Source organism: Lissotriton vulgaris, chromosome 1_1, assembly GCF_964263255.1.
Source record: "Lissotriton vulgaris chromosome 1_1, aLisVul1.2, whole genome shotgun sequence".
Classification (NCBI taxonomy): Eukaryota; Metazoa; Chordata; class Amphibia; order Caudata; family Salamandridae; genus Lissotriton; species Lissotriton vulgaris.
Window position 1 is genome coordinate 751913024 of NC_141685.1, and position 19849 is coordinate 751932872.

Below are 19849 nucleotides of genomic sequence, written 5' to 3' on the forward strand. Positions count from 1 at the left end.
CCCAGGTGGCAGGTGCATGCACAGTACATAATCTGGATACGAATTACCACGCAAGTGTCATTGAGATGAAGCAATGCATGCCTACTTCCCACCACCAAAGCTTGTAACCTTTTGGGAGCTATTTTGGTATGCACCGCAATATGAACTGTAATTCAATGAATCTGGAGTCTTATAGAGCGCGGCTAATCACCCGTTAGGGTCTCAAGGAGCTGGGGGATTCTGCGGATAAAGACGCTGTCCAAGTGCACATGTTCCTGCACTATTTCCCAGGGGATTCCAAATTCCAATGAAAAAACTACATGGCAAGAATGAGGGTCATAGAAGAGTTGAAGTGTAGGTTCTAGGCACTTTAAAATATATACACTAGTCCATTTAAAATTCCATGGATAATTTTTGCCATTTGCTGCATGGTCTTTAACCACAAGTTGTAACAGAAGGTGCATGCTAGTTTAATGCTTCCTTACATTAGGATAACATTAATGAATGTTCTGTGTCCCAAATATCTTGAAAATTGTCCACCATCACAATTGTGATACTAAGTATAACTTGCACCACCATAGATTTCAGATGTTATCAGTGATGTAATATGTGAGTTTATACGCAGTGCATATAACGGTGTTAATTATACTTATGTCAGTTATGTATAACTGGTAAATTTCCCTGTTTTTTTAAACAACATTGATATTTCAGGGAATTTCTAAGGTTTTTTAACATAAATTCATGACGCTCCTGAAATATAGCTCTAGTTTAAGCTTTTTTTCATTCAGTGAATTCCTACGTTTTTTTATCATCTACAATACGTTTGCAGCCAACCCCTAATCGTGCACGACCTGCGAATGGTGTAGTATAGTTACATCTTCTGTCCCAAGAAAAAGTCCCAACTGCAGCATGTAGCTCTGACTTTTAAAGAAGTGAGGACATTCAAAGGGCAGATGCCCCCTCTTGTCTTGAAGATAATCCCAGAATTCAAACCATTTTAAGTAATTCAGAAGGTAGAATAGAATGGCACAGATTCTGTGGCAAAAAAAGAAGTGTCATTTGTTGAACAATCAAAGACTTGACAAGATGGTTAGCCTTGTATCTAAGACAAAGACCTGGGATCTTAACTCTTCACTACGAGTGGGTAGTCATGGCCGGCATTACTCACGGGGGGGGGGGGGGGGAGGGGGGGGGGGGAGCAGTCACAGTGGGGTGGGGAAGGTTTAATGTAAATGTGAAAAATGTACCTTCCCGGGTCCAGTGCTGACTCACCTCCTGGCTGGGTCCTGATTTCCTGCTGCTCACCTGAACAGGAAGCAGCCTCAGTCAGCCTCCCTCCCGTCCCCTAAGCCAATCACAAAAGCTGCAGTGGCAGGGTTGTGGTTGGTGGGGACGGCACCCAGCCGGGCGCCTATGGGGAGGCCCTTTTCTCTATGGAAACTGCATGCAGTCTCCATAGAGAAAAGGCAGAGTGCACATGACTGGTTTGGTCGGCCCCACAGCATTAGGCAAGTCACTCCTCCCTGACCCGCCAACCCGCCCGGCCCCAACGAGGCATACCCTTCTGCTTTCTCGCAGTGCGAGAAGCAGAAACATAAAATGGTCTTTAAAATACAATTTTATGTTTCTGATTCTCGCACTATGAGAAGGCAGTGGGGCGACACTCCTCTGCCCTAAGGGAGGAGCCGCCCCTGCGACTGGGGTGTCCCCTTATGGACAAGTTCACTGATCCAAGAATTAAAGGAGTCAACAAGAACATACAGAGATTATTTGGCTTTCAGACTTGCTGCGTTTTTCTTGAGGCACTGCAGGATCGTCAAGTCCTCAATGATCTCAGATTGAGTCTAATGGGGTTTTGTTGCAGGGTGGAGGGGATGGCCTGAATGGAAGTGTAGGCAAAAATCAATGTTGGGAGTAAAATACATCCTTGCTTTTATCTACATGACTCTCCAGCATCATGCTGCTTTTAAAGAGGTGCGGTAAACAATGTGGGCCATATTTAAGGCAAAGTCGGGCAGCACGGCGAAGCTAGAAATCTTGCTGCGCTGCTTGATAGAGGAAATAACGTAGAAAGAGTCAAGGACAATTTGGAGTACTATATCATCAGTAGTAGAGGGCTGCTCAAGTCAAATTAGATGCTCTGTTTTCTTTGCCCTAAAATTGTCTCATTCCTTCTTCTTATCTGGCACTTTCTCCCATTCTCCTTCCCAGCACATCACTCCACTAGCATTGTTTTTTAAAAGTGCAAGAATACAACTTTTTTAACCTAGATGTAAAATATTTTAACCACCTTTCTCACAAATTAAATCTATGTGTATCTATGCATGTCTGATATGTCCATAAAATATACATGGAATCTGCTGCCCCAGGCACCATGAAAATTTCCTACACTTTTAGTTTTTCTGCATAAAAACAGTTTACTTGATTAAATAAATAAATAAATATAGTAGCTGAGCAGGATATTGTCTATGTTCATTACTTTTGTAAATAGCATGTGACTATTTTCAACCAATCACAATTTAAATTTAATTGCACTTGCACTTTAAATTCTGCCTTTCCTCTACATGCGTCATGTGACCAAGGCCTCTGTGAAGGCCGAAACGTTATGCTGAGGTGCGCCTTCCACTTGATTGAATAAATCACTGCTCACCTGCACTTGGGTCTCCTTCTCTTCTTCTGCGCAGCTGGTATCCGAAAATTGGGCTCCTGGCGAGAGAACGCTGAGATCGTGTTTATCTCTACAACCGGTATATTGTGCTTCTCCAGTTTTTGGATGAACCCTTCCTTCTCAAGCGGCGGAGCAGCAGGAAGCCAAGACCTCTGGTGACCCGGAAGTTGTTTAGTACCTCCCGTTGGGGAGAAACTGCTCCAGCTCCCGGACACTGCGGACTGAGACGGCAACACGGACCTGGCGAGGAGCGCGGGGACCACAGTCTCCAGTGGCACCTGAAGTCGGGTTTCTGATTGCGGTCGTGATTGCAGAGAGCGCCGGTAAGGAAGAACGTGCCGAGTCAACAAGCGGAGTGCATTCATCAAAACCTCTTCCGTGACTGTGAGTACGCATTACGCGTGTGGTAACCAAGGAAGGCAGCATGTCGGCAGACGGGATAAGAGCGAGGGAGTTGGCAGCCCTTAATGCGTTTAACGACTCCCCGGCTGGGGAGCCAGCTGGGTCCGCAATGCATAATACGCCTACAAACGAAACTGCGAGCACCCGCGAAAAATTTAAAAGATTGGAAAAACTAATGAGGCGTGAACAGTCAAAGTGGTGGGAGCACCACTCCCTGAGCCGCTATCTGGAGGTCAATAGGATACCAAGGAGGCTGCGAGTGATGTTAGCCCCCAGCTATGAAGACCCTGACCCAGATATGCTCAGGGAGTGGGCGGAGTGTAATCTCGATTCCTCTCGCCGGCTAGTACAAATCTTAGTGCGATATGCGGAGAGTGATCGTGAAAAAACCCAGGCTAAAATAGATGAGCTTAACATGGAGATAGAGTCTACATGCAGTGATGAAACAACTGAATGTACCAAGTTGAGAGGCGAGATGATGGCAAGACTACAAAAGGAAGAGGAAACAATCAGGAAAAGAAAAACTTTTAAATTTCAAAGAGACAAAGCAGACTATGCTGAGGGGCGAATTTTCACATTTGCTAAAAAATATGAAGCAGTCAAAGCCAACAGAAAATTCAAGTCTGCATCCATTCCTGGTCCTTCCACGCATAAACCCATGCGGGGAGCGGCACAACTTGACAATACTTCTGAATCTAATTTAAGCTCCAGCATGAACAGCGACTCAGATTCTAATACCTCACAGGTGGAATCACAGTTGGGGTTTACCAAGCTTACACTGGCCGAGGAGCTGGAGTGTCTACGGAAAGATAGACGAGAGACCTTACGCCCCAGAATCCCGGTGCCCACAGAAACAAAATCCGCAACGCCAAACGCTACCAGCGCCGAAGAGCCAACTCAAGGAAAAAATCTGCCAAAAAACAAGAAAAACACCAGGAGATGGAACAAGAAGTGAGTGACTTGTCAGCTACATCAGGTACTGCCCTCTCTGTTTTAAATCTTACTGATACTGTTTTTTCTCAGTCTGAATTACGTATTCTATCAATGGGACTCACGTTCTGCCCTCCCAGTGATTTCAACTATGTTAACACTAGTATAGATTTATATAAATTTGTCAGCAAGTTGAAACTTCAGAAACATTTCGCAGGGAATAAAACGCGCACAACATCGGTGCGAGCAGAGGTAGATAACCAGGTGCTCCTGGCACGTGATGCTCCGTGTTTACAAGATATGGAATCACTCAGATTGGAACAATCAGTGTCACAGGATACACCGGCACATACGACTACCAACACAGGGGGTCTAACATCCTTCAAACCTCGTTCAACATTCACTCCTGTGATGTTATATGACAATATTGATATTTTCCATGAGATGGCAATTAAGGAAATTAAGGTGCTTTACTCTAAAATGCTCAGTACTAAACAACAGAAACACCAACATAACGATCAATATCAGAAACTAATCAAGAAGATTCAGCAGAACGACAACATCATTGTCAGGCAATCGGATAAAGGGGGCAATATAGTATTATGGCAGAGACAACTATATTTGGAGGAAGCCCTTTCTCAACTGAACAATTCTGATTGTTATAGACACTGTGATGTCAGTTAAGTTAGAAAAGCCCAGACAGATTTCTACTCATTATTGATGGGATGGAGGTCCTATGGTCTGATTAGCATGGATGAACTAAAGTTTTTGAAAAATGATAATCCAATCATGCCAGTTCTATATTTGATCCCAAAAGTTCACAAGAACCCAGCTAACCCCCCGGGAAGACCTATTATTGCAGCATGTGGGGGACTACTGGAAAAAACAACTGTTTATGTGGATTCGTTTCTGCAAGAACATGTACAAAGTTTACCATCATTTGTCCAGGATTCCAGTGATTTTCTGTGTAAAATCGAGGACATTGATTGGGATCCTGGGTGGCTCTTGGTAACGCTAGACGTTACATCTTTGTACACCAGCATAATCCACCAAGATGGCATAAGAGCCATAGAGTTTTATTTGGTTCAGAGACCGGTTATGATGGCAGAACACAACCGCATGCTTCTATCCATGATTGCTTTCTGTTTGAATCACAACTTTTTCATGTTTAATAACAGATACTATCAGCAGGTCAGGGGTGTAGCCATGGGGGCCTGTTTCTCTCCCAGTTATGCCTGTCTGCATATGGGCTATTGGGAGAGACAGGTCCTCTATGGTGAACACTCTGACATAGCAACACGGTCAATTGTGCGCTGGTATCGTTATATTGACAATGTGTCTTTTATTTGGAGAGGTACACGCACAGAAGCAGAGCATTTTATTGAGACACTTAATTGCAACAATTTCAATCTTGCGTTCACATCAGACATCAGTCAGGAGCAGGTACATTTTCTCGATATGACCATTGAGATCTGCCAGGATAAGCTAGAGACTAGGTTATACAGGAAACCCACGGCAGGGAATACAGTACTCCATGCCAGCAGCCATCATCCCTCCCACCTTATACGCAGCATCCCCTATGGGGAGATGCTGTGTATAAGACGGTTGAGTAGCAGGGATTTCCAGTGCCAATTGGCGCAGGAGGCCAGCAAAATCAGGTTCCTTGCCAGAGGGTACAAGCCGGGTCAGATTGATAGGGCTATATCGAAAGCTAATGCTTTATCTCACAATCAGACCCTAAAGCGTAAAGTTAAACCTAGACCCTCAACCTCTCAAGACCAATCAGGCAGACTGATTTGGGTCTACAATAGGCAACATAGTGCGCTTAGAAAGATCATAACTAAGCATTGGGACCTAATTAAATGTGACCCCATTATAGGTGATAAAATTCCGGTTAAACCGTCAATCACCTTTAGGAAAGCCTATTCAATGCAGGACGCTCTGGTTAAGTCCAGTCCTGAGGTGGTGACGCATAAAAACTGGCTGGACAAAAGCAAAGGCTTTAGGAAATGTGCGAACTGCAAGGCCTGCCTACATGGGATCAATAAGTCAGAATATTCAGTTCCCTTTACTGCTACTGCACGCAAGATCAATAAACAACTGACTTGCAAAAGCGAATACGCGGTGTATGTGCTGGAGTGTCTGTGTGGCCTGCGGTATATTGGGAGTACCAAACTGCAGGTGCACAAAAGGATACTCCAGCACATAAGGGCCATCAACAATAATGACTCCGCGTATCCAGTAGCACTCCATTTCAAAGAGTGCCATAACAACAATAGTGCTCTACTGAAATACTATGCCATAGATTGTGTAGGTCCTTTGAGAAGAGGAGGTGACAGGGAGGGGACATTGAGAAAACTAGAGACAAGGTATATTTTAGAGATGGACAGCATATCCCCGGGAGGGCTAAACTCCGCTGAGGATTTTTATACCTGCCTCTAGACAGTCAAATTTCCAATTGATCCCCTTGATTAGCAATTACATCTCAGCTACAACCCTATAGCTTACGGCTTATCTGTGTCATGAAGATTGTAAATGTCCTGGGTAACAAATGGGCTATAGACTATTTCAAAAAATAAAAAGCCCAGAATCTGATGAGCATTGTGGACAACCCAGCTGAGTTGCATAGCCAAGGCCTAAGCTATGCGTTACAAATAAATGATTGGTCAATTCATTTTGAAATAAAGAAGAAAATAACAATGAAATTCACGTATCACTGGTTCACTGTCACTAGTGTTGTAATATCACATGCTCTATGGGTAGAGTAGTCTAATACATTCTACCATAAATTGTAAGGGGGAGGCTGCGATAATATATTGAAACAGATATTATCTCCTCCCCACTACTGTTCAATAGTAATAATAGACTTCCATCAATGTGCAATATATTTATTTGCAATCAGGGAGTATTTTCTACTGTTTTTTAGTTATTGCATTCATGCAGTTATAAACGATATTAACAACTATTTTTATCCAGTTTGTATATCGTGATAAGTAATTACTGTAAATATATTTATTGTTGATGGTATTATATATTTTTGTACATGAAATTTAAATCTTTAGTTGAATAATATATTTAATGTTATTTAATGAGTATACAGTAATAGGTCTGGATGAAATTGCTTGTACCCTGTTATTTGCACAGGAACAGCTATTTTAATGGGGATTACCCCTCGATTTCCGAAGTAGCTGAGCAGGATATTGTCTATGTTCATTACTTTTGTAAATAGCATGTGACTATTTTCAACCAATCACAATTTAAATTTAATGGCACTTGCACTTTAAATTCTGCCTTTCCTCTACATGCGTCATGTGACCAAGGCCTCTGTGAAGGCCGAAATGTTATGCTGAGGTGCGCCTTCCACTTGATTGAATAAATCACTGCTCACCTGCACTTGGGTCTCCTTCTCTTCTTCTGCGCCGCTGGTATCCGAAAATTGGGCTCCTGGCGAGAGAACGCTGAGATCGTGTTTATATATATATATATATATATATATATATGTATATATATAATCTGAAAGTAATCACATAATAGTTAAGGGTGTATGAAGCTTGAAAGATATCCTCTCGATAACGTCCTTAATTTTCAAGACACTACAAATCTCACCCTACAGTTTTCTGCATGCCGGTTTTACTTTCACTAATAACCTTTGCACCCCTCTAAGTAGTTTTGATGGACAGAAGATTGACAACATCTATTCTATTTCAAACTTACTATGAAAAATTATCTTAAAGCTAACCCGTGAGAAATTGGTGCATCTACTTTCAGAAGAAATATTGGCACTCGTGAGAAAATGCAGGGAATTCACGGCTAAAAACAATGCAAGCATATAGATGTAAGAATATCATGAAACATAGGAAACTACGGATAACCCAGTAACTGGTTTCTCTGCAAGACTTTGCTTGCGTTTTTGCACACCACATAGATTCATATTTACAGTATGGTCAAACCTACACTGTTGAATTTTTGCCATGTACTGTAGTGGCTTTAGCATGATTCATTTCTGTTAAAATAAGGTTGAATTATTAACCAGCTCATAAGATCAGACACAGGCTTTGCTTCTAAAGTCAGTCATGCGGACACAGAGATAGTTTTGGTTTAAAGTGAGGCTAATGACTGAAACACCAGGTGGGGAGCCTAGGCTGTACTAGTAGGCCGTCCATTGAGGGGGATCTCCAAGTGTCAGGAGAACGTGGAGGATCTGTTAACAGAGCACCAGCGGTTCTGGTGTCTGGTGGTGCTGCTCTTAAGTGGAGGGTGCAGAAGTCCAGACGGAGGGGTGAGAGGGGAATGCATTCCCCAGTGGGAGAACCAGTGGGTCAGGGGGCAGCCAGAAGGGCTGAGCCTCCTAGGAGGGCCCATGGTGATATCACTTCTTTCCTGGGGGATCTTCACGTACTGTCAGATGGACAGGAGTCGGGAGATCTGTGCCAGGCAGACTGGCACACAGCACATGAGTCATGTTTTACCCTCAGGGAGGGCATGCATGCTCCGAAGGAAGTCCTGGTGTGCCGGGCAGGAGCTCAACCGCAGGGTTTAGTCCCAGCCCGGGAGGCCAGGTTCAGGTCCTGCCTGACCTGGAGGGAAGGACGACTGTAAGCAGTGTCCTGACCAGTTTGTCTTCTAGGGGTACCACTCCAGATGGGAGGGTGCAGGACTCTGGAAGGGGGTGCAGAGGGAGGGAGGCCTTGCCTCTGACCCCAGTTCAACCAGAGTGTTTAGATCCTCAGGTGGTGGATCAGTTGCAGGGTCAAGGACCTGAGTTGGTGGAAGAATTGTTGGGAGAGCTGCTTCCAGCGTCCCAGCAGTTTTTGGCTCTGAGGGTGCCTCTCCTAGGAGGAGAATGTGGGGCCCCAGAAGGCGATGTAAGGGAAGGAGAGCCTTGCCCAAGACCTCAGGTCAGCCTGAGGGTACAGACCATGGGTTGGGGGGCCAGGTTCGGGGTATCCCCCCAGACATGGGGGAAGGGGGGATTGCTAACAGTGCCCCTACCAGTTTGTCTTCTGGAGGTGCCGTTCCAGGTGGGAGGGTACAGAGCCCCAAGGAGGAGGACCGGGTGTGGGAGAGCCCACCCCAGTCCCTTGTTCAGCCTCACGGTACAGGCCCTGGACTGAGGTGCCAGTTTCAGGATAGAACCCCCCTGAACTGGTGGGTGAATTGTGCAGGACACCTGCCACAGGTGCCCTGACAATTCTGGAAGGGGGTACCGCTCCAGGTGAGAGGGTACAGAGCCCCAGGGAGAAGGAGAGGGTGTGAGGGAGCCTACCCCCTGCCTCCTGTCCAGCCGCAGGGTACCTGGCCTGGTGGGCCAGTGTCAGGATGCCATACCTGACTTGGCAGGGGGGAGAGTAGAGAAAGGGTGCCAGGCACCTGGGGCTACTGCCCCCACTCTCTGCTGCCACAACGGTTAGAGTGGCCAGAAAGGCAAAAGGCCTGGCTCTCATCACTGACAGTTGTCAGCGGCCTACTGTGGCTGGCTGTCCGCAGGGACAGAGTAGGCCCTGGGAGGGGGAAAGGAGTCACATCCCGAGGGTGGACTGGGCCACACCCTTGTGTTGGCCATATGGGTACTGTCTGCCTGTTGGGACACATCTGTGAGCAAAGTAAGTTTGGGTGCTGCACAGATGGGGTCCACAGGTGAGGAGAAGGGTTCCCCATCGGTCAGCTTAGTGGACCCTGAGAGTATGGATAGAGGGATCCAACTTGGTTCAGGAAGGCGAAGAATGAGAAGGAAACCCTGCTGTTGCAGGCCAAGTCCCATGTTCTATCGCCCCAAGCAGGTAAGTCCATCCAGGTACGGATTGGTCTACCTGGCTTTCGGCTGCATGGAGGTTGTGTTCGAAATGGCCCTTTTTTGCCGGGTTATCCCCAAACTTTTTGCTTCTTCCTCCTATCTTTTCCTGACCTGTTTGTGTTGGTTTTAGGACTCTGGGCACTTTACCACTGCTAATTAGTGCTAACATGCATATGTTCTCTGTGTAAATTGTGGTATTGATTAGTGTTTCCATGATTGTCTGTTTGTTTTCTTGTCAGCCCCTAGTAAAGTGCACTGAGTGTTCCAGGGCCTGGGAATCAAATGCTATGTGTGGGCCTGCAGCACGGATTATGCCACCCACATGAGTAGCCCGGAAAAGGTACCTCAGTCCTGCCATTGCAGAGTCTGCGCGCAGTTTGTAACTGTCATGTCGACTTGGCCCATGCACACACTGGCCAGTCCCTAACCTTCCCTTTTCTTACATGTAAGGCACTTCTAAGGTAGGCCCAAAGTACCCCTGTGGGCAGGGTGCAGTGTATGGGAAAGGTAGGACATGCCCTGGTGTGTGTGGCATACCCTGATAGTGAATTACAGCCCATTTCAGTTTTCACTAGTGCAAGGCTACCTGTTCCCCATAGGACAGAATGGGAAGTTTATTTATAACATCTTATCAACATAACTGGCCCTGGGAACTAGGTGGGAAAATACAAATTAGTATGCTTGAACTCAGAATCTAATGATGCATCTTTTAGTAAAGGTGATTTTAACATTCTTTGTTTGAAAATACCACTTTTAGGAAGTATGTCTTTTCTTGCTCAATCATCCTGTGTGCCTCTGCTGGAATGTGGATTGCCTGTCTGGGTTTTGGATGACAGATGGCTAGGAAGCAAGGGTGGCTCCCAATAGTCTAGGTAGGTCAGGAAAGGGCTGTATAGACCCTGGCTGCGATGGGGGAAGAGGGAGGAGATTTCCTTGCACCTCAAAGAGCCTGGTCCGCCTCTGACAATGCCGTCTCCACCCCCTGCCAGGAAATCACACCAGAGAAGGCAGGACTGGTTCTGGCTTGGCACAGACACCCTCTGCCTAGAGGATCAAAGGATTTTTGGATACAAATACTGGGGCACTGACCCCTGAACTTTAGAACCCATTTGGATTAAGCAGACTGCCAAGAAGAAGAGCCGGAGAAACTGTGAGGAGGTACAACTGCATTGCTGCATGCTTTGCTGGGCTGTCCTGTAGTGGCTGCTTCTGTCTTAGGCAGTGAAATGCCTGGACAGAACTTTCTGCAACCTAATTAGTGAGTCTCTCCAAGGGCTTGAGGTAGAGCTTTCCCCCTGTTCACGAAGACTCAGGATAAGCAAAGACTTCAAAGTCTTCTGCCTGCAGCACTGGCGACTGTGTGTTGACGAAGTCTACGCCACCGCTGCCGACTCGGTGTCCTGACGCCAACGCTGCAATGCTGTACCGCGACCCTGATCTCACCGACGACGCCTACTGACGCCGCCACAGAGCGGCTACTTGCACCATGACCTGTGGGCACCGCACTCTGTACCGCCTCGCTTCATGCTGAAGCCTGAGCACCACCGCAATGCCGCACCATGACCCTGGTCTCACCAACGATGCCTTCTGACACCGCCACCGAGCTGCTGCTCGCACCGCGACCTGTGGGCACCGCACGATGCACCGCCTTACTTCGCACCAAAGTGTGGGCACTGCAGAGAAGACTGCCACACCACGACCCCGGTCTCACTAATGATGCCTGCTGACGCCGCCACCGAGCCGTTGCTCGCACTGCGACCTGTGGGCACCATGCTCCGCACCGCCTCGCTTCATGACGATGCCTTGGCCTCCACGACGACGACGCTCCACGCCGAAATCGAAGCCGCTGTTTGCACCATGGTTCGAGGGCACCGCTCATAAAATTACACAATGTACCGCCCTCATTTCACACCGCAGCCTTGGCCTACCGCCGGTGCCATTGACTCCAGTTCGTCAGCCGACGAAAGCGCTTCAGCAACGATGACGCTGCTGCTTGCACTGTGACCTGCCTGCACCGTGACGAGCACCGCCTTCATCTTGCACCACGACCCTGGTCTCACCAAGACACCATCTGATGCCGCCACTGAGCTGCTGCTCACACGCGACCTGAGGGCACCGCATGCCGCACCGCTGCACTTCGCACCGCAGCACTCAATGCCTGCAGACGCCAACGCTCCTGACTCTATCAGAGAGGAGATCGGCATGCCACAGGTGTGACTTCGAGGGCCCCAGTGACTCCTGCACCCACCTCCGGAACCGACGCCGTCGGCCACTTTGTTTTCAGAAGCTCAACGAGAAGTCGCCGATACCGCTGCAATCAACATGGAGCAGAGGGTCAGCCCACTTGCGCTATTAGCCTACCTGACTGTCTAGTTATTGTTTTTAATGGTGGTGGAGATAAGGGAATTGTCACTTTAAAAGCACACTTTGCACCTGTTAATCTCTATGACCCCGTTGAAGGCTACAGATGAAACTCGTTGGTCTCGTGTATGCACCCGATGGTGATGTTTGCTTAATAAAAACAAGGATTTTTGTGAGACCAGGCTGAGCTGCTGTGTCCTTGCCTCAATGTGAATAATTAAAAAGTAGAGGCTGTAACAAAGACAAATTATGATATATATGTATTTTTTCCTTTTAGACAGTGCTTGTTTTTGTACAATGTGTGCCTTCATACAAAAAGTATTTAGAAACAAAGTAAGTGGTAGCAATACCAAAAAGACAGTAGCTAATGCCGGACATATTGGCTTTGCCAATGCTTGTTTTACTAGGGTCTCTGTGTATGAAACACATTTTCCTTTTCTAGATTGTATAGTTTGTAATGGCTTGGTTTTTGCTGAATTGAGCCTATTAGCACTCCATATGGAAGGGGCCAGGGACCCACCTGGCTGTCCAGTCCCACACTATACCAAGAGCGCTCAGTGCTAAAGGTGGACCATCTCCCTCGCTATTCAAAAGGTCAGGAGTGGAAACCGAAACCCAGTTGACTTTCTGTTCCTACTGCTCTGTTTTGATTCCTGAGAACGAGGGTACTAATGACACGTGCAGATGAATCGCATGGCAGAGCAGGGCAGCAGCTGCTACCCTTAGTTGATGCCCATGCTTGGGCAGCACACATGGAAAAAGCAAGATGCCATGGTTTGTTTATGTACAGGAAGGTGCCCCTTCCTGTACATAAACAAACCTTTTTTTAAAAATGCCATTTTGTAACTTGCATGTTTGCTGCAAGAAGCAACACAAATGAAAGTTACCAAATGGCATATTAGGATTGTTTATGTGCAGGAAGGGACACCTTCCTACACATAACCAATCCTGCCCTGCACAAAGACACCCTTGCACTCTGGTGAAAGGGTGACTGCATTGGCGCTAAGTTGTAAAACTTCGCGCCATCGCAGGGGGAAAGGCAAGGCTGCACCACATTCTTGTAAATATGGTGCAGCCTTACGTTGCCGAAGTGGCGGAGGGTGTCGTTAAGCCCAGGAGGATAACGGCACGTTCCGCCACTTCATTGTACATCTTACCCATAGGGGGATGTTTACAACTGAAGTGGCGGAGTGAGGCGTTAGCCTCCTTGACTTAACGCCTCACTCCGCCACTTCAGAAACGCAAGGCTGCCCCATATTTACGAGAATAAGGTGCAGCCTCGCGTTTCCCCCTCTGCTGGCGCTACTCTTAGCAGTGTAGCGCCAACGCAGGCACCCTTGCGCCATAGTGCAAAGGTGTCTGCGTGCAGTGGAAAGATTGTTTATGAACAGGAAGGTCTCCCTTCGTGTACATAGGCAATCTTTAAATGCCATTTTGTCACTTCTATGTGTGCTGCTCAACGCACATGGAAGTCACAAAATGTCATTAAAAAAAAAAAGATTGTTTTTGTGCAGGAAGGGGGACCTTCCTGTACATAAACAATCCAAGGCTTTTTGCTTTGTCCATGTGTGCTGCCAAGGCAGCACACATGGAAATAGCAAAAACTAGGAGAAATAAAGCATTTCTCCTCATTTCGCCAACTTAAGACCAGGTATTTCCTCGTCTTGATTTTGCCGCTGCTCGTATTTATGCTGCCCTTGTAAATAGGGGGCAGAATCAAAAACAGTGGGTGTTGCAGTGGAACACTCACCGCAACACCCGTTGCCCTCCCCATTCACGCTAAGCACACTGAAAGTGACGTTGTGATGGCGATAGGGGCTTGCACATATGCCCCATAAGATGGAGAACTGACATTGAAGACTTCCCGGTTTCTGAAATGTTGCTTTTTGTTACTTTTTTCCCAGAGAGTACTTTTCCAGAGAATCCGCTGCTTTGTTGGGAGTACCTTTGAATTGGGTGAAGAAATGATTGAAACAAGTATAAAAATCAAATATAATAGCTGAACAAAATCAATTAACCGAAATCAGAACTCTTTTTTCTATTTTTATTTGGTCATCTCATAAAAAAACAGGACATGGCATTTTTAATTAAATAAATATATAAATACATATATACATACATAAATAGAGACACTCAAAAAATAGTCAAAAGTCCCTCAATTGGAACTGTATCTTGTTGAAATGAATCCCGTCAATGGTGAGAGCGCAGGTGATGATGCATTGATGCATCTATCTTTTGTTCAGGGTCCTCATTAGCCCATCCAGTGCAGCACTAGCCACAATCTACAATCCTGGTGAGGAGAGGGGTCATTGGTAAGGCCCAGAATGAGCCCCAGTTATCAGTGGCCATTCATTGCATGCCTCGCCTGCAGAGAATGAAGGGAAAATAATGTGTTTGGTGAATGGGCGAAGTGGGGTGCTGTTAGAGTGTTAGAGTCTAGAACCTCTCAGAAGGAACAGCCACAGCAATTCTGAACCGGGGTTAACTGTAAAAGGGCGTTGTCGATTAGTGGGGGAGCCCAATTAAAATAATGTACAGTTATGGCAGAATACAATAATTATTTTACGTGGTGGTTAAGGAGGCTCTGAAAAGAAGGATTAGTACCAGAAAAGAGATGCCTCAATGGGGAGACTCAGACACATCTGTGGGGCTTCACAGGAACCCAAATCACCTAAACACCAAAGAGTCTCTCTGATCTTGAGCGCAACTAGTGCATGGAGGAAACCCCTACAGACTGGCCAGTCTCATTGTGACTCTGAATGTCCACAAAAGTGTCACCGAGAAGAGAACAGAGGCCCGGAAGGAGAGGTCTTCTCATTGTTGTGGATGCACCGTCCGCACATGTACACTCTGGTTTAAGTACATGACACAAATCAGGCCACTCCCGTCCACCATCAGGGTGTCCTCAAAATCATCTACCAGATTTGTACTCAGCCCTAAATCTTGTAGACTTGTCTCTCTGAAGCAGGCCTCCCATCAACCCCAACACCAGCCGGGGTATTATTGAACTTAGCCACCCTTAGTATCTCACTATGCTCCTGGCACGGTCTCATATTAAAGACACAATTTGTACATCACATGCACAGCAGCATCTTTTGCAAGACGCTCAGTCGAGTCTTCTTGCATCGTCTATGGGATACTGACAGTATCCTTGATTGAAACAGAGAAAGGGCCTCGTCGCATTTTAGAAGGATCCAGAGAGGTACCGGTCCTTACATCGCAACAGGGGTCAGTGCAAGGCTATCAGAGCAACACAGTGCAAAAATCCACGAGGCACTCAACATTCAACACACATTATTAGATCTACTGTGTTGAGTTCATTATTGTCAACTGTTACGCACTCATCTATAGTGTAGTACCCAAGCCTGCAGGTACGTGTGCTTGTACACGTGTCTTGAAAACCCACTCTTGTGGATTTGGTTACAAAGAGAAACTACTATAATATCGACACTCTTTACCTCGTATTTTTGCAGTTACTGGTACACATACAGACACAATTTGTTCATGCATACCAAAACTTTGTGTCCATCTTACACCCCTGACCATAAATATATACGTGCGGTGATGGCCGAGGTGAGTAAAACATATTACAGCAGTATACCCTCCTGAGACATGTTACTCGTGGTAGACAAGCAGGCATTACACGCTTACTCACTCCTTAAATACTGCAATGTTCAGTTCATCCTGAGAACATATTCCAGAGCAAACTTTCCGCATCAAAGTCCACATGACAAGTCTTTGAAGAGACACTTTCTGAGAACGTTCTCTTCCTGTTACTCGCTGTTGCCTTCCCGATCCTCACTCGAGGTGTCTGATTCTAAGGGGCCAGATACGTCGCGCCCTAGTAATTTGCCAAAGTCACATTTTTACAATCAGAGTTTGACTTCACGTGTGTGAGTGCTGGGCACCCCCATGGTGAGAGGCAATATTCAGAAGGTCTTGGTAGAGGGTGGATCTCAGGAACCTGGGGTAGCTGTCCTTCTCCATGAGGACCCAGGTCTTCGCCTGTGCCACGTCAAAGCAGTTGTGTGTTGCATGTGCCAACTGGAGTTGAGTGAGTTCCTTCGTCTGGTGGTCGATATTCACCTGGAAGGATGGGAGACCGCATGTTAGTAAAAGAAAGGATTGAACTGTAAATATTTTGGCTTGTATCCCCCTACGCTTACAATAAAAAGATCCCCTTTCTGACCCCTGTTGCTCCTAACCCCAGGTTTCTGGCTTGGCCATACAGCATTACCACCGCCATATTTATTGGGATACTCTATAGAAGAGTAGCAATGCATTCAGCCCTATCTTGTCGCAAGCTAAAGAATTGCAAGGGAACCCTCTATGATCTGGAGAACAGTCTAGTGAATCTGGCTCTAACTCACCTCTCTGGAGGCTTCGTTCTGGATAAACTGCTCGTAGATCTCCTGAGCCTTGGACGACAGTTTGGCAGCTGAGCGGATTTTCTTGTACTTCTCGCAAGCCAGCCAGAACTCTAAGTTCTCATCGCTGAACTCTGTCTTCAGGAAGGACCAGAATGCAGCAAGGCCGTCTACACGGAAAAAATAAGAAAAAATGGTTAAGAAGGAAGAGCACTGATCAGCAAAGAGCAATAGATTTGTACAAACTTCAGTATCATCCAGCAACCTAACCCACACTTCCACTTGTTTTATTATTTTGTTTACCCCAGGAAGTTCACCGATCTTCCCTCCTATTACTATTTAATCATATCTAGCCAATTTTCAGTCATTGTTCAACCACCCATTGACAAGTAGCCACAATCAGCCATGGTTCATCCACATGTCTTCCCATTCAGGCGCACAACGCCCATTGGGCTGAAAGGGCTTCGCCCCCCCCCCCCCCTTCCCAAGTCGTGTGGGCCAGCCCGGGCGGAGGCAGCTTCCTGTGCACACACACAGCTGAACCCAAATACTTCACAGCTGAACCCAAGTACTTCACAGCTCTTTAAAATCCCTTTACTTGTTAATGAGGCTTTGTTGTTCTTTCACCCCGTCTTAGAGCCCCTGCATCTTCACTCTGCCGATTGCTGAAAGAATTAGCTCCTCCCCCAAAATCTTTATTAGCCCCCCCCCCCCCACCGAAATTTCACTCTGGTTGCGCCTCTGTCCCCATTCTGGCCCTAGCCCATAGAGAAGCTGTGCTTAGCCCTAGTCTTACACAAACTAGCTCTTTCATCTGATCATGTCACAAATGTTCTAGCAATAAACGGTCCCTCCACCTGCCCCATATAATCTCCCATCCAGTCCTGATCCTCCAAGCCCCGGACCACCAATTAAATCACAAGAACTTTCCTCCCACCTACTCTGCCATGGTCCATGCCTATGGACCACATCATACATGTCCCTCCTCCTCCGTCTAGGCATGATCTATCCGTCGCTGCGCCTTCTTCCTGCCTACCCAGCTGTGTTCCATCTGTCCACTTACATGCAGCTTCCAGCACAAGCCAGTCATGAGCCAACCATCTCCCTTCAGCATTCCCCACTGGCCCAGGGTTGAGGCCATGAAGACTCCATTGAACTGCCCTCACACATCCATCCTGCCCACCCACAGCCCCCCCTCCGTCCTCAGAGTGACTGACACTCACCTTTACTACTGAGCAGATTGTCGAAGGAGACCCTCCATCTCCGCACATCTTCCAGGCAGAGTCTGCAGAAAGAACAGGAAGAGCTTGAGGACAGGCAAGGACCAGAAAGGGAAATACCATTGACACAAAGAAGACACAACCCTTTGTGAAGTGTCGGTGACAAGTGAGACCCCTGGTTTACCTGTGTTTGTTTCTTGGTTTGCTCTGGTTGCATTTTCCAGGTTCCAAAGCTGCATCTGGTTTCTGAAGCAGGACTCCCAGGCGGGCCCCGAGCTCTTTAACCCTGAAAGTGAAGAGACATGTGTTAGTTTTGAAGTGCTGCTGAGAAACTTGACAGTAAACTGCGTTTAGAAGCCCCCCTCGAAGGGCACTCCCTAATATGTTACAGACAAGTGGCAGCTTCCCTACCCAGTCTTTTACAAATGGTATGGTTTTATGCTATTGTCTGTGTTTCTCTCCTTTTGAACGCTCTCTACAACAGTTGTGCCTCGCACTCTATTTAGTGATTCTCTGTGTATCGACCTTGGAATGATAAAGGGCTGAAATAACACTGTTGATCCCTGCTCTTGTAGCTTTTGGGACAGAAGGGAGATAGACTAATTCCTCCGATGAGGTCACTAAATATTTAAATGCATAATCAGCATATTATTGCAGATGCACACAACACAATGCAAGACCCCTCATAACCCATAGCTTTATCTGGGAGATGAGGCACTTTACTCTCAGTCAATCCCCGTCTCCATCAGAATCACAATTATAAACATGGTTCATGTTGGTATAGAGCTTAGAACGGGTGCTATAGCCAGATCATCTCTTCCTTGTGTTCAGTGAGCAGGATACATGGTCACTGGTCAAAGACCACCTAACACCCCAGGCTTCTTCTAGAATTAGAGCAATTCAGATCAGTACAAGAAACCCCTCAGTCCTTTCTCCCTGTGTATGTTTTATGCGATGACACTGTGCATTCAATATCCCCCTGTGTAAGGATTGCCAGAGGCAGCTATTCCATTGGTGAGAGACTGTCGTAAGAAAGCCGCACACCTGTTCCCTTTCTCTGAGGTGGGAGTGGACAGTCCCTTCTTCCCTAGTGTATCAGACTGGACCAGGCGGCCCCTTCGCTCCCCGCTTCCCTGGTGCAGCGCATAAGCGCATCTCTCTGCACTGGAATGTCTGCGGTGACCTTTCAGAGCCCCTCGCTCTGCAGACCCAGCTATCGGTCAGCATCACCTTAGGGTTTACACAGACCCAGGTTGCATTAAGTGTGCCAGCGGTAAGGTTACTAGATGCCCCGGTGTCATCAGGGCATTCGGGCAGTCTCATTTAGACAAACTACAGTGTATTACAATAGTGAGTAAAAGAAAGAAACGAACTGGGATATGTGTTTATTTAAAATATTGTATTGTGCCTACCTAGCCAAAGGGTCATCAAGTAGCTACTCAAACGATGAGAATACTAGGGCTCAGCTACATAAGTAAAACAGGCTTAACTAACAATAGTAGAAACACAGAGTTGGACGTTTAGGTTAGTTCTAGACAGCTGCACGTGGAGTCAGCTGCAAACCCTAGCTGGGTTTTTAAGTCAAGTAAATGAATAGCTCCCTTCTGCCCCCCAAGTGCGCGCATGTCTTACTGCAACCTTGCGCAGTCACACTGCAGAGGTCTCCCATAGCGCCTCGACTCTCTCTTACCTCTCGATGCAGATGGCGGGCAGCGTCGTTAGACTGTCCTTGCACATGGCGCCGGGTGGGCTGCAGGCAGGGCGGTGTATTCTGTAGGAGGTTGGAACAGCTGGCGGCTCTTCTCTGAGCTCCGTTCACTGCAGATGGAGCTTCTATTAAAACAGCTCGGTGCTTCGCTCCCCTAAGAGCCGCTGCTGAGACCGGCAGATGCCCAGAGCTGTCTGCCAGTGGCGCAGGCTGCTCCCATTTATATTCTGAGTGGGCAGGCGGGGCGGGGCCATCCTTCGCGGCAGCCAATGAGAGGCCTGGCCGCGGCTCTGCGTTCTACAAGAGGCAGATGTGTGATGCTCTGTGATGCTCGCTCTGCTGTCAGAGCTGGAAGCACAGGACAGGGAGCGGGGGAGAAGCGGTGTCCCTTCCATGGACATCAGTCAGACGCACCAGGAC

General features: G+C 47.0%; 1 protein-coding gene across 1 annotated transcript; it reads right to left on the reverse strand.

Moving 5' to 3' along the window:
• Positions 1-14157: 14157 nt before the first annotated feature.
• On the reverse strand, positions 14158-19624 carry LOC147747763 (regulator of G protein signaling 5-like). The gene is made up of 5 exons (XM_086955563.1): positions 19412-19624; positions 17906-18007; positions 17725-17786; positions 16505-16671; positions 14158-16220 (listed from the first exon to the last, which is right to left on the reverse strand). The coding sequence occupies exons 1-5, from the start codon at positions 19456-19458 to the stop codon at positions 16020-16022; spliced, it is 579 nt and encodes a 192-aa protein (XP_086811689.1). The 5' UTR covers positions 19459-19624; the 3' UTR covers positions 14158-16019.
• Positions 19625-19849: the final 225 nt, after the last annotated feature.

What these genes read in the sequence shown, in the direction of transcription:
- LOC147747763 (XM_086955563.1), bottom strand. Translation starts at nt 19,458, where the DNA reads ATGTGCAAGGACAGTCTAACGACGCTGCCCGCCATCTGCATCGAGAG. An exon ending in CCCGCCATCTGCATCGAGAG is followed by an intron (nt 18,008 to 19,411) that starts GTAAGAGAGAGT and finishes CTTCACTTTCAG; the next exon opens with GGTTAAAGAGCTCGGGGCCC. An exon ending in AGAACGAAGCCTCCAGAGAG is followed by an intron (nt 16,221 to 16,504) that starts GTGAGTTAGAGC and finishes CCATCCTTCCAG; the next exon opens with GTGAATATCGACCACCAGAC.